Source organism: Euprymna scolopes, chromosome 6 (assembly GCF_053919585.1).
Source record: "Euprymna scolopes isolate OS-2025 chromosome 6, ASM5391958v1, whole genome shotgun sequence".
NCBI lineage: Eukaryota > Metazoa > Mollusca > Cephalopoda > Sepiida > Sepiolidae > Euprymna > Euprymna scolopes.
This window is the reverse complement of record NC_136487.1, coordinates 22,934,999-22,960,055: the sequence shown is the minus strand read 5'-3', so window position 1 is coordinate 22,960,055 and position 25,057 is coordinate 22,934,999. Positions and strand designations below refer to the sequence as shown.

The 25,057-nt window shown below is 30.9% G+C and overlaps 1 protein-coding gene across 8 annotated transcripts in view; it reads left to right on the top strand.

Moving 5' to 3' along the window:
- The window catches only part of LOC145277569 (uncharacterized), a 449,159-nt gene extending 426,170 nt beyond the window's left edge, over positions 1–22,989 (top strand). For 5 of the 8 annotated variants that reach the window (XM_080129054.1, XM_080129059.1, XM_080129055.1 and 2 more), the window contains 5 exons: positions 181–339; positions 5,171–5,294; positions 6,714–7,538; positions 14,454–15,461; positions 22,394–22,988. In XM_080129054.1, the coding sequence (XP_079985180.1) occupies positions 181–339; positions 5,171–5,294; positions 6,714–7,538; positions 14,454–15,461; positions 22,394–22,425 (2,148 nt within the window). In that variant the 3' untranslated portion in view covers positions 22,426–22,988. Of the gene's footprint in view, positions 1–180; positions 340–5,170; positions 5,295–6,713; positions 7,539–14,453; positions 15,462–17,312; positions 17,445–22,393 lie in introns of all 8 variants that reach the window. The other 3 variants (XR_013868159.1, XM_080129057.1, XM_080129058.1) reach the window with 3 other exon arrangements.
- Positions 22,990–25,057: the final 2,068 nt, after the last annotated feature.

The following is a 25,057-nucleotide window of genomic DNA, read 5'->3' as shown; positions in this document are numbered from 1 at the left end:
ATCATTAATTATTTTTCTTTTAGTATTTTCAAACTTTATCGTAGATTTTTTTCTCATCTATTTTATTTTTATTTTTCTTATTTTTAATTTTTTTTCTTTTTAAATTTTATTTTATCTCAAATCCTTCTTTTTCTTCTGGTGATCTCTGCTCATTTTTTGTGGTGTGTGTGTGTGTTGCAGGAGTCCATGATCAACATATATTCTGACTGTGGGGAAGCAAAAGGAAAGGGCATGTTCCAAAGAGTCAAAACTATCGTAAATGAAGGAGTTAACACCAGTCGGATGTTTATGTTCGATAATGCATCCGAGCTTCTCATTGGCCAAATGCGTGCTCTGCAGGTGGGTCATCTTATATTTCCTTAACTCTTTCTCTTTCAACTCGGGCACTTGTTCAGACTAACAACCTCATTCATTTAATTGTTAACACTTTATTACAACCGTCTCATCATCACTAGTGCTGCTATCAGCTGCATGTTTTAATGTGTGATAAGATATGTAACCCTATAGCCGACACCACGGTAAAGAGTGGAAATTATATTTTTAAAAGAAAAATTTCACAAAGATTGAGGCTATTAGTCTAAACAAATGATTGAGTTTCAAGTCTAGAAACATCTTTCTTCTGACTCTGTAACATGTCTCCTTCCATCCCATGTTTTGGGGAGTTACAAAACCAGACTCTTTTATCGAAAAGTGGCTGTCACATTAACTTTAATAAATTTGATCAATAATCTTACTTTGACAACATCTTTTAATTTGTCATCAAAAATACCTTCTTTTTTCCTGTTAAATAATTCATCGATTCTTAAAAAAAAAAAATAAATAAAATTAAATGACTTGTTAAATGTTAGTTTTCGCATTCTTCTGGAACAGCCCTTCAATTCTTCCCCACTTTGTTCCAAAACATGGTATAAAAAGGGACAGACAGATGTTTATGGCGTTGTGTGTGTGTGTGTGCGCGCGCATGATGGTTTATTTATTTTTATTATTTTTTTCTTTTAAGTTTACTTTCATACTTATTATGCCTACTCACTCACAATGTCTGGAAGGTTTTTCATATTTTGAATGTAAAAAAATTGAATATATTATACATTTAATTAAGATTATTAAACTATTTTTAGATGTAAAAATAACTGTTTTAAATTTCACTTTATATCCATTTACATTTAATATATCTTTAGTTTAAAACATTTGTGTGACTCCAATCTCTTGTTTAGGTATTTTTATTTTAAAATCGTCCAAGTCCAGTCTTTATTACTAACTGCTGTATTTATTCAGTATCAACCGGGTGGAAACGTGTTTTCATGAGCACAATTTTTATCTTCTAATTCGTTTTTGATTTCATTAAATATTGAATTAATAGTAAATAAAATATAATTCAATATGTCTAGTGACGTAAGATAAGTATAAAAGATCTTGTCTAATAGTTTTACATAATAAAGATATAAAGAACAAATATTAAAAATAAAATATGTTACTATTCAAGAAAATTATGAGAATATAAAAGAAAAAAGTGCAGTTTAATCTTTAGCAAAACAATTTAATTCTAATTATTACATATTTATTAAGAATTCTCAAGGAAATTATGAATAAAATTAAATTTGATTGTCTAAAATCTAATGATTGTAAATTCACTGAAAATTAAAAAAAATATATATATTTTTTTTTTTATTTTTTATTTTTTTTTTTTTTTAGCTTTTATGCACTTTCACTTTGTTTTTCTATAAATGAAATAATTTCATCATTTCTAACTGATTATTCCATGGCTACCATTTTGTTTTTGCATATCATTGTATAAATTAATAAAATTGTAAGATTTTAGAAATTTGTTTCGTATCCATTTTACAAATGCCAAATAATAAGTTTATATTCTATTGTGTTTAGTTAAAATGTCTGTTTTTTCAAACTGAAGTTTCTTGCATTTTCTGGAATTCTTTCGTGGTGGTCAGCAATTCTTTTAGATTGCATCATTTTAGATGTATTTCTCGATTTTTATTTTAAATAATTTTTATATTTTTTTAAAACAAAATCAATGAATCAGACATTTGAAAATATTTAAGTTTTTCTTTTCTTTTTCAATAGTTAAAGAATTTTTTATTTTCTTTTAAATGTGCAAAAATAGAAAAATATTTAATACTTATAAAATTATTTCCATTATATTTTTTAATTGTAACATTTTCATAACTTGTTTTTATTCATTGCAATTTTTTTTACTTGCTCATCAATTTAATACACTTTTAGTATCTTAATACAATTTTGTTTATCGTAATTTAAAGTGGAAGAAATATATTTTTGTTCTTTATTTTTTTTTTCTTAGTTTTGCAAACATCGACTCAGTAACATCTCTTTCCATATGAAAAACAATCACTTTTTTTTACTGTGAATTTTGAATATGAATAAATGTTGCCACCATAAAGCCAACACTTTAACTGAAGCCACACCTACAACAGTTAATCATCATTATTTTGAGTAACAGTCTGCATACAATTATTGGGTTTTGTGTTAATTAAATTTGGGTGTTCTGACGATGCAAGAACAAAATTCCACTATTGGAAAGCTTCCAATTTTAGTTGTGCAAGGTCCAGGATCCTTGCTTGATTGTAAGATTTAAAAAGTATTAGTTTTAACATTTTTTACTAAATGCTGGTGTATTTTTGATGAATACCATCCATTAAGACATCTCTCTTACTAACTATTTACAGTACCTCCGTTGTAATGGATTTCATTGTGCAGTCCGCAAAGAAATTTGTCTAGCATTTCGAGGGTTTCTTACCTTTATATATTTGAAGGTTTATTCAATAATTTCAATATCTCAAGTAATCTCTCTCTCATATATATATATATATATATATATATATATATATATATATATATATATGCAATAAGAATTATTAAAAATCTCACCGAATATATATTACAATAATTCATTGTATACAAATAAAATTCTCAGAAACAATTCATCAGATAAACATCAAAAATATCCTTGTAAATTCATTCTTTTATTCTGTATTCATCCAGTTTATCGTTTCTACTAATAAGTTACCATTTATCAAAGCAAAAAGTCACTTGAGGATAAGGGTAAATGAGAGGAATAGATTGTTGGTTTAATGAAGGAGAATATTATGAGAGGATTTAAGATGATTAATGATATGAAAAAAATTTGATTACTTATGGGGATGGTTTATGATAAGTATTTGTTGAAATTAGATGTGAAGAAAGCCAAGTTATAGCCTGCAGTGAAGCAGTCTCCTGGTCATATATTCCATAAATAGGAATTTCTTTGAAAGAAACTGTTTGTGGAAATTCGACCTGATGCTAGGGGAGAAGAAAGATTTCTTTTTTTCTTCAGTTGGGGCAAGGAGAAAATTTCTTGCAGTGAATGTCTTATAAAGAGGAATCAGAAATTGAAGCTCAGTCGAGCATCTTTCTTAAAATGTTCTCCTCTAGTGCTAGTTTTTCTTGAGTAATTGGGTAATTTGCTTCCCTCTTTGTTTAGGGGAAAAAAAAATCTATTTGTCTGATAAATTTAGTTATTTTTAATCTTTCTTGCCCATAAATTTCCAATATAAAGAGATCCTCAAAAAGTGTCTGAAATTCCATTAGCTATTTTGAACATTTCATTTAAATTCCCCCTTTATTGTTCTGTTGGAATTTCATTGAACATTGCATTATTTTTTCATTTGAAGACCAAAGTATACTATCAGTTCTTTTAGTGCAAAATGTAATGAACTGTTTTTTCTCCCTTTACAAATATATTAAGTTCAAATGTTTTTGTTTTTTAAATTTGTTTGGCTGAAAAAAAATCAAAATCTTTTCCCTGTGTTTGTTTGAATATCTCATTATTTGAAAATATTAACTTGCCCAGATGAGAAGTGAAAAGCAATTTCATATTTTCATTATACAGTAAAACCCTGGACTACGGCATTAATCCATTTTGGGATTGGGTTGTAAGGTGAAATCGCTGTATAGCGGTGTCTAAGCAGAATTTTATACAGTACATATTAAAGATTAGTAACAAAATACAGTACAATATATAATACACAGTTATATAACCAAATATCATTATAAATAACATCGTAAAATCGGGCAAATACCATAACCAGGGTCTGGAAAAACATTGTATTCCACATCATAACTTGAAAAACTATATTCCGGTGTTCTACTGTATATGTAATTTGCATAATAGGGATTTTAGACTTCTAAAATCCTTGTAAATGTTAAATTCGTGGAGGAGTGGAAAGATTCAATGTCGTATTGAATAGAATTTTTAGAGTGCAATTGCAGTGGCTATTTCTTAAATGTACAATGATTTCCAGCAATAGTGAATTAACAATTGAAAAAGGACACGTATGATCCAACCACAAATGAAATACGATGAACAGGTGGTGTAACAATAACAACTTATTGAATGAAAGAGAAGAGACAATTAGGAACAGGAGTGATTTAATTGATGAAAATATTTGTGAGTTAGCGTTAGAAGTTGTTTTAGCTGTTTGCTTGTTCAGAATGATGATTCATTTCTCAAGTCTGTTGTCATGGCTTGTGTCATCAAAATTTGTTCTTGTGAGTGAGGCCCATACCATAGCAAGATGAAATAGCAACTTTCACTTCTTTTTTATATTGTTGATTTAAAAGATGCTTAATTGACATTTTCTGGCTCCCTTCACTTGTTCTTCATGATTTGGAAAAACCTTTGAACAGGCATATATATATATATATATATATATATATATATATATATTGTAATTCACTTTATAAAACTTTCTCATTATAATGAAATAGTTTTAGACTGAATACTTTGTGGTCCAACTGTAAATATTATTTATATGCAAACAAAGATGAAGATGAGGATAACAGTTTGCAAATAAATAGGCATAATGATTTGTAATTTATCGGGTTCATCTTGTAATAATTGACATTTCTTGCAGTTGTTTATCATAACAAACAAAATATCAATTCTTCAATTTATTTATTTAGAAAAATATTTTGAAGATATTATGAATTGAATAAACGGTTTCCTTTTTTTTTCTTTTTTTTTCTTGCTATTTTATTTTGTAATTAACTTTGTAAAACTTTCTCATCATAAAATGGTTTTAGACTGTGGTTACTTTGTTTTTGGTCTATTTATATATGCAAACAAAATAAATTCTTTCTATGGTACATGCTTTTCCAGAATGTTGTCGTTGACCATGTCCGTGTGGTGGTTGATCTACTCTGCAAAGATATCAAGAGTGCGTATGAACCCCTCTGGGAGATGCCATGCAACACCAGAATACTTAAAGATGCTTTAATGGAAAGTAAGTGGGCTTTGCTTTTTATTGAAAATATCCTTTTCTTCATGGAAATCATTTTGGAATATTTTTGTAAAAATCTTCCTGTCATATTTCTTAATGAAGATAGTTTAATTAAATTAATTTGTTATAAGAGGTTAAATTTGTCATATGTATTTAAAAATAGCTTTTGATAACAAGTGCAGGTTTTGCTGCATAGAAATAAAGTGTGTGAGTCACCCGACTTCCAACTATAAGGTTCTGCTAAACGACGGCTACTGTACAATGTGACACAATTGAGTGTGTAAATATCTCTACTGGATCATCTGTAAAAAGTTGAATATCAAATGGAGAAGCAAGTTCTGAGAATATGTTTACCGGAAAGAACAGTTGGAAATAAGTCATACACCATCCACTATGATGATGCGATTCCTACAGCTACATATCTAGAAAACAGGGCTATTAAAACTGATATCATGATATGGGACAAGGAAGAGAAAGAAGCAACCTTAGTAGAAGTTAGTGTCCCCAATGATGCTATGTTAAACTGGGCTGAGAAGAAAAAGATGAAGAAATACAATCATTCCAGTAATCGAACTCATGAAAAAGAATCTCAAAAACTACCTGGCAAATATTCCCGGTGAACCAAGTGCAAGAGAGATACAAACAATTGCACTTAAAAGGACTGTTAAAATCTTAAAAAGATTTCTCAGTTGGAATGTCTTGAGATAGTGGATGAATGTCTGACATCCGGTAGGATACCCCATCCCTAGCTAGAAAAAAAAAAGAAAAAATTGAAAATAAAAAAGGGGAAGTTTAATAAAATCTTTATCCATCCGTTAATCACTTAGAAGAGCATCTCATTGCGAAACAAACAGATTGAATGAGTTGAGTTGGAAGCCATGTTTAGTTTCAGAACAGTTTCCGATGGTTAGTTGTTCTATACAAGTCTTGGAGATGACGAGTTCTCTATAGATAGCTGTTTTATACAAGTTCCGGGTTTTATAATTTTGTAGCCAAAGAACAAAAGATTATTCCTGTGTTGACACGAAGAAAACATATGCAAGGTTGCTAAAAAAAGGTTTAATTTTTATGAGGCAATTCTGGTTCCGAGCAGCATTGTTTATAAATAGAATCTCCCAACTGTGAGAGACCAATACCCTCATTATAAACCAAAGATATTGCAACAGTTATATCTTAAGAATATATAATTTTTAACCCCCCCCCCCAAAAAAAAAAAAAAAACAGGTGTATTGTTATTGAAGCATAAGAAGCTGCTGTGATCAAGACAATCTGGATGGGAATATGGGCAAGATGTTAGTATTTATATTAAACTATGACTTTTTTTTTTTTTTTTTTTTTTTTTCAGTTAGTGGTCATTTTTTAAGTTAAATATTTTCAGAAAATAAATTTATTACTATTTTTTTTTTTTTTATCTTTTATCAGACATAAAAGATGCATGTCTGCAAGTCCGTGCACTGTTCAAAGAAGTAGATTTACCAGTGCCTGAATTCAAGATGCCTGTTAAAATGGCTGATCTTCCTCCACCAATCGTCCCAGAAATCCCAAAGTTAGAACCGACTGCATCGTCAAGTTTGTCTTCTTGCCTCAAGTTTTCTCCTAATACAAAAGAGTTCCAGCAGCGACTGGCAGAATCCTTGGGCCCCCACCAACAATCGGCTTCTCAGGGCATGCCAAGCATGAAGCATCCACATGCCCTCCAACAGCCCAATATGAACACTGCTCACCAACAACACCCATCAGGACCGCCCCATTTACAACAACACATGTCCTTGCAACAACAATTATCACAACACCACCTACTTCAACAGCAGCATCACCATCAACAGCAGATGGCTCAACAACAACAGCAACAACAACAACAACAACAACAGCAGCAGCAACAACAACAGCAGCAACAACAGCAGCAGCAACAACAGCAGCAGCAATCTCATCAACAAATGCCTGTGAATCATAGTATGCAGGCAATGAAGATGCATCCCAGTGCTCCTCCGGGTATCTCGTGGCCATCAGTTGTTATAAAAAAGGAACCCGGTTTGTCAGAGCCGATCCGACCCAGTCTGGATTCTCACTTTCCTCAGCAAGAGCAGCAGCAAGTCGGTAATCAGTTGTCATGGTTATCAGAGAATCTTCAGCACCAAAATATCTTTAATCTGCAACCTCAGCAACATGCGCAACAGTTGCGGCCTTCGACTCATGAGAGACCACCTTCCAATCCACAGTTTGCTGCACCAGCACCACCATTTCCAGGTCAGTATTTAACCATGATCACTTGACCGTCTTCAAATGATGAACATTGACAGACTTTCTTTTTATTATTATGTATGTCTAGCAATCAAAAGTCTGAAAAAGAATCCTTAAAATCCGATTGTATCCATTGTATGGAAATTTGGCCCTGTAATAACTTTATGTATGTTTGCTCGTTCTGGAATCTTGATTTGTTTTTTTGCTTTTCTTCAGGTAATAATAATAATACTTCACCATTATCTGACTGGGAGGGGAGAAGGGTAACAGATGAACGGATAACTCCATCTTAATATTTATCCACTTTAGAATATGACTCATTCTTGCTGACTTTCATTGCACTGATAATCGTGTGACTTGCCCACACCACTTCAGTTTTTTCTGTCTTTTTACTGTGGTGAAGATCTCAGATGCAGAAAAAATAGCATTCAACCCAAAAAATCAAACCTTGTTTCTGACTAGTCAATTTTCACCTGTTATCGCCCACCATGTTATTGGCAATATAATAACATACTTCATCTGGCTCAGATGACTGCTAACCTGGAATATTTTTAAATAATCACCTGAATAGAATAATAGCCCCTTTTAAATTAAAGAATATAATAGGATTTGTCAAACAAAAGTTTTAAAATGTTCATAAAAATAAAAACTAAATGACTTCACGCAATGTTGACAGGCTGTTGTTGTTGCGTGTGTGTACTTTTAATGATGTATCACTTCAAAGATTACACATTTTTATACCAGTAATGGGCCGAAACAGTTGTATTCAAATATTGGTAATAAAACTAAACCTTTTAAAATGAACATAAAAACAGACGATGAGGGGAGGTTCTGTCATGATTTTGCCATTGCTTATGACCTCACTCAGATTGTTCGAGCCCACCCGTTTGCCCGATATTACAGGTCAATATGAAAGCCTCCTAGACCTTTTTCTCTCAACTTCCCCTGAGCTATGTTCATGTTCCGTTCTTTCTCCTCTAGGATGCTCTGACCACTCCGTCGTATCAGTTAAGATAAAAATGAAATGTAATAAGTCCCCAGACGTACCCCTCCACCGTACTGTATACCGATACTCCATGGCTGACTGGGATAGCTTCCATACATTTATATCTGATCTACCTCTGTATTCCATGTTTAAAAAGGATGTGTCCTCTATAGTATCAGACCTGACCGAATGGTTAATTGTAGGCATAGACCGATTCATACCATCTAAAAGATTCCAACAAAAACCTACCAGCCAGCCATGGTTCTCCCCTGAATATGCTGCTGCCATCGTGCACAGAAATCACTTTTTCCATACCTACCAACGTAATAGATGCACTGAGACTAAAGTTGCTTTCAAGAACGCCAGCAATTACTGTAAAAGAGTAATAAAAAATGCAAGATAGCTATATGCCCAGTCTCTTAAATCCAAAGTAGCTGATCAGCGGCTTGGTTCCCACCAATTTTGGCAAATAGGATCCTGAACAGAAGTGTGCGTTCTATCCCAACCATTATCAACGGACCAGAGGTCATCTCGTCAGCTTCAAACAAGGCCAAACTATTTGCAAAGAACTTTGCAGCAAATTCTACCCTATGCGACGAAGGCCATCAACTTCCCATATTTCCTCCTATAACACAGAACACGCTAGGTAACATACAAATATCCGTGCATGAGGTCGCCAAGCTAATCAAGAACCTAGATTCCAGTAAAGCAACTGGCCCTGACGGCATCCCAATTATAGTGTTAAAAAAGCTTCAACCAGAACTTGCTCCCATACTTACAAAACTGTTTAAGCGTTGCCTTAAGGAGAAGTGCTTTCCAACACCCTGGAAAACCTCATCCGTATGCCCCGTATTTTAAGAACTCAGGTGATTAGATAAGAGAAAAATCCAGGTTGTTCTCGATGGTCGTACGTCTAAACAGTGTGATATAAATGCGTGAGTGCCTCAGGGGTCTATCCTTGGACTTCTATTGTTCCTAATATTTATTAATGACGTCCCCGACAAAACTGCCTCTGAGATGCGTATATATGCTGATGACACTACACTCTATAACAGGCATGACAGGAAAACAAACGAACACATATCTAAAGAAATGGCAAAAACACTAGAGGATGACCTCCAATCTTTAGTGGAATGGGGACATAAATGAATTGTCACATTCAATGCTGCCAAGACTAAACTGATTTCCTTCAATAATTACAAGAAACCTACTTTGCCACCAATAGCAATGGCCAGTGACTTCCTGTCTGAGAGTACCTCTTTCAAACTGCTTGGCCTAACGTTCACAGGAAACATGAGTTGGAACAATTATATTGAAAACATTGCCAGGGCCACTGCGAAAAAGGTAGGCTCTCTCTACCGTGCTAGAAAACTGCTGACACCTGAAAGTATCCTGTACCTCTATAAGGCCACCATTTGCCCATGTATGGAGTATTGTTGTCACATTTGGGTCGGTGCATCTGCTACTAGTCTCTCGCTCCTAGACAAGGTTCAAAAGAGAGTCGCCAATCTGATAGGCCCTGAACTGGCATCTAAGCTTCAGCCTCTGTCCCATCGACGAAACGTTGCATCCCTCTGCCTGTTTTACAAGTATTTTAATGGTGAATGCTCTAATGAACTGCAGACACTTGTGCCCCCACGACGTAGACACCCTCGACAAACCCGACAAGCAGCTAAATCCCACCCCCACACAGTAGAGATCCCTAGATGTAAAAGATCTTTCTACTCCAGTAGTTTCTTCCCCAGAACCGCTAGACTCTGGAATTCCATTCTAGGTCCCTCCTTCCCCAACTGTACTGACATGCAGAAGTTCAAGTGCAACATGAACCGACATCTTGCTGTCCAAATCCCAACATAGTGCCCCAGTAGTTGCTGCCTCTGATAGTAGCCCCCTACACCGAAGTGGCAATGTGCCTTGTTTGGGGTGAAAATGTAATAAAAAAAAGAAAAAATCTCCCTCTCAGTACAGACCAATAAGTCTCCTGTGTGTCATGAGTAAGTTGCTGGAATCCATATTAGAGAAATAGTCAACCACCTCAGCAGAAATAACCTTCTTAGTGACACACAATATGGTTTCCGTTCTGCAAGATCTACCGCAGATGTGCTAACGGTTATGTCTCATAGGATTCATATCAGAAGAAATAACATCTATCAACCATTAAAAGAAAATAAGATGCATATGGGCATGACTACAAAATCCAAAAATTGGAAGGGAAGTTACAATTATTTTTTATTTTATTACGCCATTTTGAATTTTTTTTATTATGTATGTATATATATATATATATATATATATATATATATATATATATATATATATATATAATGTGTGGTCTTGTCTGTGTGTATGTGGAACATCTCTATCAAACTCCTCTCTGAATTTTTGGTCTACAGACTTGAAACTTGATATATAAAGGATTTGGATCTCTGGAATACTTTTGATTTGGTTTTTAACTGCTAAAATTAGCTGCTTAGGGGTCGAAATTTAAAAAAAAAATATTTTTGAAGTTGCTTAATTTTTAATCTTTTTTATCCATCTGTCAATCAATCGCTTAAATGCTAGTGATTAAGGCTGGAGCAGTAAATGTTTTAGTTTGATGGCACTCAACTCTCTTTTTTTTTTTTCTTTTTTTTTTCTTTTAACTTTTGAAATCATTATTATACTAGCAATGATCTCTGGCATTGCCTGGATTGCAATTGGACACACCTGCCCAGTAATCTTTACTTTCATTTTTGCACAACTCCTCTCATTTTTCATGGATGCAATTTGGGGAGTGGAGGTCATTTTTAATGTTTAATTTGTAAGCTTTAAGAATATGTACCCTTTAATTTAATTTTGAGATTGTGTAAAAACTCGAAATGAGTTGATTTTTAAACCCCTTCAGCCATATGAGCCTGAGACCCTTTTAAAACAAGTAAAAATATAAACTGTAAACATTTTGAAATTTTGACATATTTGATATGCTATTCTGCAGTGTAGAAATCTATTAAAATTTATATTTAGTTACTAGTATAGTTTTTGAACTAGATAAAGTAAATTAAATATGTATCTTTCAAATAACAATGTGCAGAATTCAATTTTTAAAGCAAATGTTTAATTATAATACTAGCGGGAAAATTCCACAGGGGATATGTTGATGTTGGCATTCTGTAGAAGTTCGGCATAAATGGAAACGCTCTGATATTATTGTAGTTATTTTGTTAAAACTGCAAAAGTATGTATCTAAGCTAGCAGGGATGCCTGGCGTAGCCCAGTCGTAAAGTATGCTTAAATATATTTTAATTCTTGCAGATTTCATATATATTATTATAGAGTTATGGAGTTCTATCGATTTTTATATATCATAAAGTTGCAATTTCAAAAATAAAATATATCCATATGACTTGGGTGCATCAGCTTTAATCGAAACCAAAACTTATGAAGAATTCTTGGTAAAATTATTTATTACAAGAAATGGAAGTCCATAATAATTAAACGACAGTTACTCGGATGTAAACGTAACACACACAAAATAAATAATACACGCTATCCTATTAATATATAGATTTTTAGTATGAAACTTTGTGTAATTTTTTATTTTTCAAAGTCAAAATAAGTTATTTGAAAATGATAATAGAATCCATTTTGCTCTAACAAAATACGTGATTGAAATATTATTTAGCCAGTTAAATGTCGATTGTTGATGATATTTACTTTAAAGTCCAGTTTAACAACATTCAACAATCGACTTTGGTATATTGACTAACAGTTTGGAAATAAAAGTTGCTTTGTTTTTGTCTATTATAACACACAAACACCCACATCTCTCTCTCTCTCTCTCTCTCTCTATATATATATATATATATATATATATATATATATATATATGCATGTGTTCCTCTTTAAATGTGCCTCTCTGTGAGCCACATTCTACTGAAATAAGTTTGAAATGCATTCATAAATCTTTTATTTTTTTAAATGAAGTTTACTTCCGATTTTAAATGGAAGTAAACTTCATTTATATGTTGACTTAATCAAATAAAAATGAATAAATCAATTTTAAATAATATTTCTAAACAAAAAACAATTCTATTATTAAAACAATAAAATCAAGCTATTTATTAAAAAAGATTTTCTTTAATGTAATATATAAATTAGGCAACTACTTGAATGTAGATTTACTTTGAATAAATATTTTATATAGAAATCACGCTGGAATAGAAGTGTGTAAGTGCCCATTTTCTGTATGAAAATTTATTTGTGAAACCATCTACTTTTTGTACACATTAATCAAATTGTGAACAAACAGCCAGACAGAAATACGATTTTATTATAATAGATATTAGGTACAATATAATAAGGAAAAGAAAATTGACTCTATAATAATAAATATGAAATCTGCATTAAGTAAAATATATTAAAGCATCTTTTATAACCAAGAAATGCCAGGTGGCTTGCTTGTGTGTGTGTGTGTGTGTGTGTGTCGCTTAATGAATCAATTCCATATTGACCAAATGAAGCAACAGTCATATAAATATAACGCTATTTTACAACAAAAATATAGACAGTAAACTTGAAAAGTAGGCCATGAATGTGCTTCATTTTTATTGTATTAGTCATCAGTTATTAAGTTTAGATAGATTTCCTTTCTCACTGAATATTTTAAGTTTATTCAATTATAAATCATTTTACTGTCAGCAACTGTAATAATTATATGAAAATGCGTTTTAAAAATCTTGCATATAAATATTTATATATTAATTATTCAAATGATTTAATACTTTTTTTTTTTTTTACTATTCCAATTGTGCTTACATTTTATGGGTTGAAAATGATAATTTTTTAAAATCAGAATTAAATTTATTTTCAAACATTTTCCCTTTTTACGTTTCTGAATTTTTTAGATGAGGATTGGTTATTCGTATCATTTGGATTCATTGGGCTACTGTTTTCATCTTGAGTGTGATTTTGACGTTTCAGTCAATGTAACCTCCGACCTCTTTCAGGTGTATTTTGTAAAACTCAGGAATTTGGACGGAATTTTGAGTGGAACCTTTTACTTCACAGAGGTAGCATGCTCTTGTTCCATCAGCCATGACTTAGGACCTTTATCCAGTCATGGCTGATGGAACAAGAGCACACTTCCCCCATGAAGTAAATAAAGGGTTCTGCTCGAAATTCCGTCCAAATTCCTGAGTTTGACAGAAACATTCCTGAGTTCGACAAGGTACACCTGAAGAAGGTCGGAGGTTACATCGGCTGAAACATTGTGAAAATGACGCTCAAGATGAGAACAGTCGTCCGATGAATCCAAATGATACAAATTTTCCATTTTAGTTTTTTTCTTTCAATCAAGAAAACATTGGAATGATAAAATGGCGAAAAATAGTGTAAATATCATTTCTCATATTTTGATAAAACAATTCAAGCCTAAAAACAAATTTTGATGGATATCTACTATATAGTTATCGTTTAGGATTTTTAAAATCAGGCTCAAAATAGCCTGTAAGCAAGTCAAGCTTTGATTCTGACTAGTCAGTGTCTGATTATTTATTGCCAACATAATAATATGCTTTGCTATAATTTATGTTTAAAATTATTTAATCTAATCCAAATAATATTTTTAATTACAAAATATGAGTTGCCTATTTAGAGTATTTTTTTCTGTTTTGTATACGTTTAAACATAAGTAAACAAATAAAAATTAAAAGCTAAAATGAATTTGTCGGATCATGGACAACGCCAAGTAGATACAGTTTGTATGTTGTATATTTTTATTAAGAATTAAAAGGTTTACAAAACACTACTTTAAGTAGAAACTTTTTCTTCTCTTTCAATATATTCTTGTATGTATAATTTGAACATTCATTTTTTTTTTTTTTTAATTTAAATTTTTTTTTCTTTTTCTTTTTTTTCTTTTTTTTTTTTCTAACTTTTTTTGGATATTCAATCATAAGGTGGCATCACAATCAAAAGAGAACCAACCGATTTTAGCCGGCCATCCAGTCAAGGTACAAGTGGGCCCCTGGGCAGTCTGGCTGCCCTGACCGCCCAGGTGACTGCCAGTCAAACACTGACAAGCCCTACATATCTTCCCGCTCAGGCAGCCTCTTATCCTCCAACTGCCGTTGTGGCACCTGCCCCTCCACCCCCGATCAAACTGGAACGCATGTCTCCTGGTAGCGGTCCGTTTAGTTGCATGCAGCCGGGAGCACCGCAAACCTCACCGTCCTCCCAGCAGCAGTTAACCTCCATGGCCTTGCATGGCAATCGGAGTGACTGTCGCTACCCGGGTACCAACACTATGGGTAGTCTGAATATGTATGCACAGATCACAGGTGCCCAACAGCATGCAGCCAACCGGAACGAATTCTTCCGTGAAATGGACAACCTGCAGTCAGCCCAGGCAGCGGCAGCTGCTGCTGCTGCTCGACAAACTACATCACCCTTGCCCCCATTTCGGAATACAGGTGGTGGCAATCCCCTAAAAAATCTGACCATGATGACAAAGGCTTCCCCTCCATCATTTGTGAGCCCACAGCCCCATCCTGCAACCGTTCAGATCAAGCAGGAGCCAGTTGACCCAGTTGGGGGGAACTCAGCTGTAGCAAATTCGGTGCAGCGGGGTCAACCTCATGTGGTATCCTCCGAACTCTTTGTAGCGCCAGCCCCCGGTTTACCACGAGGGCCGGCACCTGGAGGTCCATTTCCTCCCCCTGCGGGGACTGTCAGTCCAGCTGCATTGCAGCAACTCTCTCATCCACACTCGCAACTCTCACCACATCATCAGCAGCAGCAGCAGCAACTCCATCTTCAGTTACAGCAACAACAATTACAACAACAACAGTTACAACAACAGCAACAGTTACAACACCAACAATTACAGCAGCAGCAGTTACAACAATTACAACAGCTTGAAAGCCGTCGGTTACGAAGACCTTCGAGTGCTGAAAGAAGGCAATACTGTAAGTATAGACTCTGTATAAAACAAAATTTTATGATCTAAATAATATACAAGAAATCTTTTAGTAAAATTAAGATTGAATCAGTATTGAATATAAACTTGGTAATAATAAAATAAACTATTTCTTATTGTGCTATTAAGTTGATCTTTATTAGTGTGTGCTTGAATCTAGACAAAACTATACAGAAGGTTTGCAATATCCAATCTGACACTAGAAAAGAAAGAAACTGATCCTAAGAAAATATTTGGTTGTAATCCACAGTTCAGCCTAAATAAAAAAAAGACAAATTTTCATGACATACAGATCCATCATGAATTATGTAAATTGATAAATTTTTTTTTTTTTTTCTGTTATAAAAAAAAAGCATTTTTAAATGGTTTTAAGCAATTAATGTGAAATCATTACCATGACAAGGCTGATTTCACAAGCTTGAATTATTGCAGAGTTACCTTCCCCTTTTTTCTTCAAGATAGCGACGCAAGACAGTTTTGTTTACTTATGAAATTTGATTTTTTTTTAGTTAAAAATTAAACTACTTGATCAATTTACATAATTTTTGTTCTCGGTTCAGTGATAAGTATGTACACCCTTAAGATTTTTCTGTATTTTTTATATTTTTGTTTGTTTATTTAGGTTGAATTCTGGATAAGAATCCATGTTTGCACCTACATTCAAGTGTATAGAATCATTTGACCTTTGAAATCCTTTTGGCTGTCACTTGTCTTCTCTGTGATTTGCGTGTTTCTATTTTTAATACTAAATCTCATATATTTTTTTTCACTTGTTCTAGTTTAGCCTCAAGTGCTCTCCTATTCCATGTGTCTCATCATATTTATATTAAGTTTAGCATCTGTTTAATTGATACTTTGATGCTTGTTTACATTGGTGATCTTTTAAACTGACATATTTCAGGTGAAAACATTATTACATACTTACATGTTATGGTGAAATTCATATAAATTCCAAAAATTATGAAAAATGATCCAGTAGAAAAATAATTACAAGCATAAACAGAATTTATTGATTCTGAGTTTTAATCATATAATGTAGAAGAGCTGTACAACTAATTCAATATGACAAACTGACTTATCTCCCTTGACTGAAATTGACAAATTATGGGTCTACCATTTTTAAACCAACATATTTCAGAATGTATTGTGGATGATTATTATTTTATTTATTTTTTTATTTATTAATGTTAAAAATACATTCTAGCACATTTTCTACTGGATCATTTTTCATAAGTTTTGTAATTTATACTGATTTCACCTGAAATGTGTTCATTTAAAAAATCAATGTAAACGAGCATTGGTACTTTTTTTTTATTTTACATTTTTCTTTTTTTCTTTTTTTTTTTTTCTTTTTTTGTCAACCGTTTAGAAGAAAACGTTAGCAGATTATTGCATACAATACTTATGTCTGATAGTTTTTAATTGAAGAAGAAAATTATTTTGTCTCTGAAGTTTCATTAAAATTATAATCAGTTAATATTAAAATTAACTTCTATAGCTTTTGCAAACTTTTTAAAATATATAACATAATTTTTTTTATAAACTATGAATGATATTGAATAGGTGTGATATTCTTTTGCCTAAAAAAACGTTTTCATTCTTTACTCTTCATTTTATATTATAAGCACTTCCCTTTCTTTCTTCTCTTTATTGCTTCCCTCTTTTCTTCCTTAATCATTATTTTCACCCCCACCCCATTTCCCCTCTTTTCTGCATTTTTATTATGAATTCAATACTTTTTAATACCATTCATTTTTTCACTTGAAAGCATTTTCTACAGACCTAATAGAATTATCAGTCAATCCTTTATTTTATGATTTTCTTTCTTTTTCTTCTGCAGGATCTTCTTCCTGGCACAGGTATATAAAAAAAATATCTGATTAATCAACACCATTTTTTATACCTGCTTTTCTGTGTTTTTGCAATTTATTTGAAGAATGAAACGTTAAAAGCAATCGCATAATAATATATTGTATGTTAATGTTTGTTATATCCTGCTTGCTTTTCCTTTTCTTTCATCAGAAAGAAAAATTCACTTTTGTTTGCATTTTATTATTTTCATACAAAAATGTTCCTATCGTCCTGCACTTCACTCATTTAATCTCCCAATCTCTTTCTAATTGAAATATTTACTCTCAAATGCTATCCGTGTTAAAAAGTGGGTGCACAACAAACAATTTAATAAACTTGCAATAAAAATTATGTAAATCCTAACTTATCTACCATCTTCTTTTCTTACCATAATAATAGTTTTTTGTTAAATATATTTGAAACAAATGTTTTGGTACTGGTGAAGAATAACAGACTTTTAAACTAAAGGTGAAAGCATTATTACGCACTTAGGTGTCATGTCAAAATGAGTATAAATTCCAAACATTATAGAAGATACAGTAGATGATTTGCTAGATTCAGTTTTTACAAAAAAATCAGCTACATTAACAGTCCAACATTTTGTATTTTGAAATGGCAAATTGTCAAATTGATCGATTGCAGTTACCTACCATGAAAATTTGGGAACTCTTCAACATTAAAACATATGATAAAACTCCATAACTCAATAAATTTTATTCATACTTGTAATTAGTTTTCTATTCGATCATTTTTCATAATTTTTGGAATTTATACTTATTTAGACATGACATGTAAGTGCATAATGTTTTTATCTGAAATGCATTTGTTTTAAAACCTACTATTCTACATAAGCACCAATATTATTTTTTATTTATTGTAATAATTTGAATCTTTCATACTCCCCACTGTTCTATAAATCCATAATGCAGCCTTTCCTTTGAGTCCACCGTTAATTCATACTCTAAAAATACAATATCACTGCACATAGTTGGTCGACTACAATTCTTCACATGCTTCATTTTTTTTTTTTTTTTTTTTTTTTTTTTTTAGTGTTTGGTGCATGGATTGTTTTGGGGGTCAATGTTATGTTATTTTGCCCTTTATTGGCATTTCTTCAAGATTTTTATCAATTTTAAATGTTGTTCCTTGAATTTGATTTATGTTACTTCATTTTTCTGGTTATTTTATTTTAATTTTGGTATTTTGTTACATTTGCTAAAAATAAATTTGTGAATTACCATCACATTAACTAAAATGAGCATCGATACTTTAAATCATCATTATTATCATCATCATCATGATTGTGATATTCTGTTTCGGCAAATGTATGTTTCAACCTTCTTCAAACTTTAAAACCTTCTAATTAAACACAAGAACATGGACTTTTAAACTGAAGCCTTTATTTAATGAACGAGAGCATATTATTCTTATTTAGTCAGCCATGGTAAGAAAAGTGTTATTTTATGTTTTTCTCCTAATTGAAATCATTGGTTCACAATCAGTTCAAAGAGTGAATCTTTTAAAGATTGCACCTAATTGCAAGTAATAATTACTAAGAATAACACAATTCTTCCATCCAGTCATGTCTGATGAATAAGAACAATCTACCCCCACGGATTAAATTGTCCAATTAAAAAATCTGTCTGACAGGAAAAATCCCAAGTTTAAAGAAAGATGAATTTAAAGAATATTAAAGTTTACATAATGCAAAATGTTAGTCATGTTGAAAATGGTTATCTAAATTTGCCAAATAATAGAAATGCTTTTTTGTACTTTATTTTAAAAATAATTACATGATATATAATTTAATTTCATTGTTTTAATGAATATATTAGTTTCTCTGTTTTCATGTATGTTACTAGCTCATCACATTAATTCTGTTTAGATTTCAATTCTCTAAACTGTAGTAGTAACTGTGAATGCTTTATGAAACAAAAAATGTATCATGTATGTGTTTGGACACTTTAATAATTTATTTTACAAAAAAGAAAATAAATAAAATTTTGCTTTGAAAGCCTTACCCCCCCCCCTTTTTTTTTTTTACTCTTATTCACTCCAAACGAGACATATTGGTATTTGGAATGTAAGGGGCTACTATTTGCGATTAAAGAGCACTATGTAGGTAGTTGAGCAGTGAGATGCCTGTTCACATTACATTTAAATTTTTGCATGTTAGTACAGTCAGGGAAGAGGGAGGCAATCCTTGCAATTCAAAGGAAGAAACTGAGTAGAAGGTTTTCTGGCAGCTACAGTGAAAGTATGTGATTTTTCAACCTGTCTGATTAGTCAAAGGTATTCACGTCAAAGAGGTACAAGTTCATCAGAGCTCATTCTATTAAAGTACTTGTAAAACAATTACAGGGATACAATACTGCAGCAATTGGACTGAGGTTGAAGCTTTAAACATGGAACATTATTACTTTTGTTCATCCAAAACAAGGAATATTGCACTGAGGCATAAGGGCTCTGTGATAAGGACCAGATTTATATATATTTGAGGCAAATAATTTTTTATAAGTTAAAAAAAAGTAATTCTGCAATTGAAACAAATTAAGATATGTAGTTTAATGTAGGATAATGAAATAACGTGCAGAAAATGGCTTACGAAATTGCAAAAAAGAAATTTCATTTTTGAAAATGAAGATTTGTCAGATGGTCTTGTCGGTTTTGATGAAGAGCTCCTTGTGACATAATTGAAAGAAAAGATTGGAATATCAGTGAAAGAATTGTTAATTTTCTCTGAAACTATGCAATAACATCTTTTAGCATGTTCGAATTTGAAAGATTCCTTAGTTTTGAAAATGAATTATCTTCTGATTTCAACACACAATTTACAGTTGCCTTTAGACAATTTCTGAATTTTCTAAGTTATTTTCAGCGCATTTTTTCATTTAGGAATTTTTCATAAGTTGAGTGATATTTCAATTTTTCGTTCCTAAAATGCTATCATGCTTTAAAGGCTTTCAAATAATTTTAATAAGCATTTTCCTGTAAAATGATTTCGATTACAAATTTAAATGCGTCCAAATGTGTGTGATATTTAATTAAACAAGATAATCTTGCTTACTATTACGTTTAAGAGAATTAAGATTCCGTCAAGTGATATTTTATCACCAGATTATTAACCCTCCATTCATGTATCCTTTGTTATTGATAGTTTGAGTATTTCGTTATTGAAAGACCTATCAGTCATGATAAAATTAACTCTAGGCATATTCTCTCTCTCACTCTTTTTCTCTGTATGCACATATATATAAATATATGTGTGTGTTAAGATTTTTGTTCCTTAAAAGTGCTGATTGAGTTTGAATAAAATGCATATTATATACACAGACATTTATTTTGTTTAAACTTTATATTGAAATTCATAAATATATTTCGAAGGTATACTTCATCATCAGCATTACTTTCTTTCTATTTTTTTTTTTTTTTGCCATGTTGTTGTTGTTGGAGCAGAGAATCAGCAAGTAGAAGTTCGTTTGTTGTTTTAATGGTAGTTTTTAAATGTCAGAACAGTGCGTTGGTCACGCGGAATAATATATATCTTCGAAATATATTTATGAATTTCAATATAAATTTCAAACAAAATAAATGTCTGTTTATTTTGTAATATTGCGTTGTTTTGGCTCCAAACGTATATAATACATTTTATATATATAATCATGTGACATGCTTCTAAAGAAACAAGTCCTGTATTAGTTCAAGTATGTTAAAATATTCTTAATGTTTCTTTGTCAATCCACTTTTATTGTGTATAATGGTAGATTTAGTGATCATTCAGAAACCCATAAAACTGAGAATCAGTGTTGAACAAACATTTACTATTTTGATATTGTGATTCATAATCCTTTGCAATACCAACAACATTAAACATTATCTACTTTGAAAAGTGATGAAAAGGTTCTTATGTTATGATGGAATTACAACAAAAATCATTTTTATTTGAAAATTGTGCTAAGAACATGTTTTTTTTTTTCAAATGTACATAATAGTTTTTTGGGGTTTTTTTTCATAATAAATATATGTAAAATATAAACATAAATAATAAATATATGTAAAATATAAACATAAATAATAAATATATGTAAAATATAAAAATTAATAATAAATATATGTAAAATATAAAAATAAATAATAAATATATGTAAAATATAAAAATAAATAATAAATATATGTAAAATATAAAAATAAATAATAAATATATGTAAAATATAAAAATAAATAATAAATATATGTAAAATATAAACATAAATAATAAATATATGTAAAATATAAACATAAATAATAAATATATGTAAAATATAAACATAAATAATAAATATATGTAAAATATAAACATAAATAATAAATATATGTAAAATATAAACATAAATAATAAATATATGTAAAATATAAACATAAATAATAAATATATGTAAAATATAAACATAAATAATAAATATATGTAAAATATAAACATAAATAATAAATATATGTAAAATATAAACATAAATAATAAATATATGTAAAATATAAACATAAATAATAAATATATGTAAAATATAAACATAAATAATAAATATATGTAAAATATAAACATAAATAATAAATATATGTAAAATATAAACATAAATAATAAATATATGTAAAATATAAACATAAATAATAAATATATGTAAAATATAAACATAAATAATAAATATATGTAAAATATAAACATAAATAATATATATGTACTTATGTAAATTTTTAATATTCTTTTTACATTTTTCTGTTTTCAAAAATGCAATTTATATCTTTCTTTATCAGATTTTTTTATTAGATATCAATAGAAAAAGAGTAAGGTTTTTTTTTTCTCAGTTTTTTTCCCCTTAAATACATATTTCATATACCTACATATTAGTAGGGAAAGATCCATTATTTATCCTGCAATCTTTTTGAAATATTAGTGATGCATTATATTTCTTTTTTCTTTTAACTTTTCTACATAAAGCAATTGTGTTTATCGGTTGTGTATACTGGCATATGTACACATTCTCTTTTGTTTTCTGCTGATGATGTTAAGTGTTGTTTTTATGTTTCTTTTTGCAGTTGGCTGTGTTGATTTAACAGATGACGCCTGACTATATTTGTTGGTCAAGTGAAGGAGGAAGAGGAGAAAAATAATGGATGGCGGTTAAATCATGACAAAAGAGTATCAGTGTGATAGACAAGCTCTTTTATAAAACTAACAAATCGTTTACAATAGTGTCAGTAACAATATGGACATCTTTTAAAATTGATGATGCTGCAAGTTCTTGGCACTTGATGGTATACCAAAAAAAATTGATTAATGAAAATGGTTGAATAATATCTGATAGACTTTGGAGGAAAATATTTAAGGCTGTGCAAAAAAAATAGAATGAAAAAGAATGCAGATAAACTTAAAAAAGAAAGAAGAAAAAAAAAAACTTTAGATGCTCCGCACTGATTGGTTGGTTTCTGTATACAATTCTTGTTTCATTCATAATAACTGAACGCAACGACTATTACTATTATTTCAAAAAGCAAGAAAATTACTATATTTCATTCACAAACATTTGGTCAGTAGTAATATCATTATTTTATTGACCAAAAGTGAGATGACCAAAACTTTATAATTACAGAAGGGAAAAAAAATCAAATTAAGAAAGAAAAAAAAAAAAAAGAGATTTGTTAATGGTTTGTGTTCCACATAAACTCATGTCCATTTCATAATGTCTGTGGTTGACAAGATAACGATTAAAAAAAAAAACAGCAGAAACCCCAAAAATATTTGAATGAAAAAAATTGTCATTGTGATTTCTTGGATATTTGTCTTGTTTTTTATCATTTGAAAAAGAAAAGAGAAACAATTTGATCATGTTTATATTTCCTTCATCACACATTCTATCTCGTTACATGCTTTGAACGAAACAAGTCCTGTATATAAATTTATGCCTATCATTCAAATTTAATATGTATATATTTCAGTGTACACACACACACATACATTCATAAGTGCTATCTAATTTGTTTTTCTCTTCTTTGTAAGACTCAATCATCTATTTTCTTTATTTCCACCCATGGTTCATGCTCATCACTGGCATGCAACTACAGAGATAAGTATATGTTGCTTAATTTGCTTAACCAAATCTTAGTCTTATTTCCACATAGTCATAATTATATATTTATTTAATTTTTACATCATTTGACTCATTTTTATTTATTAATTTCTTTTTTTTTTTTTTTTTTTAAACAAGTCATTTATTTTGTTTTGGGTTTTTTTTTTTTTTTTTGCTTTTTTTACTTGGAAATTTACAATCTGTGAACAAAGATTTTATTATGAACAAATCTTCTCCTTCCCCCATCCTTCTTTAAAGTCATCAACGTAAGACTTCATAAAAACTGAATATGACATCGAAATTATTGACATTCATCTGTTTTGCTTTTGTTCTTTTAGTTCAGCACACGCTCGTACACACACACACACACACAGCTTGTCTTAACACTACTGCAGTTACATGAACCCCTCAATCATGAGAAGTGCATTAATAAACTCATGAACATTTTTCTAGATTTGAATTCAAACATTGGATACACAAGAATTGCAGTGGAATTATTGGTAAGTTGAAAGAGGATAACCAGTTTGTATGCCAGAAGTGTAAGACAATGGAAACGGATGAGAATTTAGGTGTCGAGAAAGTATATCTGGATGTGGAAGCGATTGAGGTTGTCGAGAAGTTTTGTTACCTTAGTGATACCATTGAAGCACAGTGATTGCAAGAATTAAGTGGATAAAATAAATTCAGGTAACCTTTGTCATTACTAATCAGCAGAGGAGTACCGCTGTTGACCAAAGGAAGAGTCTATCATGAATGTGTATGCAATGTAATGATGTATGGAAACGAAACCTGGCTAGTAAGAGTTGAGGGCATGTATTGCATGGAGAGAAATGATATGAGAATGATACAATGGATGCGTAATGTAAGACATACTTAGTTCTGATGACCTCAGAGGAAGATTAAATCTGGAAATTGTAGAGAGATGTGTACAAAACTGGAAACTTTATTGATATGGCTACATTAAAATAATGGATTACAGTTCTTAGTTCAATAGATGTAAGGCAGTTAAGGTAACAGATCCTGTTCACAGGGAAGGCCAAAGAAAACATGCAAGGAAGTGGTAAAAGCGGACTTGAGAGAATAAGAGATAACAACCTAGCCAGAGACGGGTTATTTTGGAAATCAATTGCTTAAAACCGTCCAACACATGTCGGCATGTGAAATGGATGTTAATCCGAAGATGATAACGATGAAATGTTCAGGAGTTTATTTCCAATGAATGGATAATTCACGAAACTGCAGTGGTTTTCAGATAAGTCTCACACACACACACACACACATGTTGAATAATCAGTCGGTGTAAAGTTATTAGGAGTTTTCTTTCTTCACTCTTTGCCATAAACCTTGCTCTTCAATTGAAAAAGAAATTATTAAAATTGTGCATAATAATTATAACAAACCTTCACCATTATTTATGGTCACATAAAACCGTTATGAAATTTCTAATTCATTTTCATCACAAAATACTGATTCATTCATGACCTTTGTTATTCGTATGTTCATCATCATCTCTCCTGTCTTAGGCTTAATTTTGACATCTGTGGAGTTTTCGAATCAATACTAATGTCCATATTCATTATTCTGTTTGTTCCTCTTTTATTTTTATTTTCTTATTTTACAATAAAACTGTAAC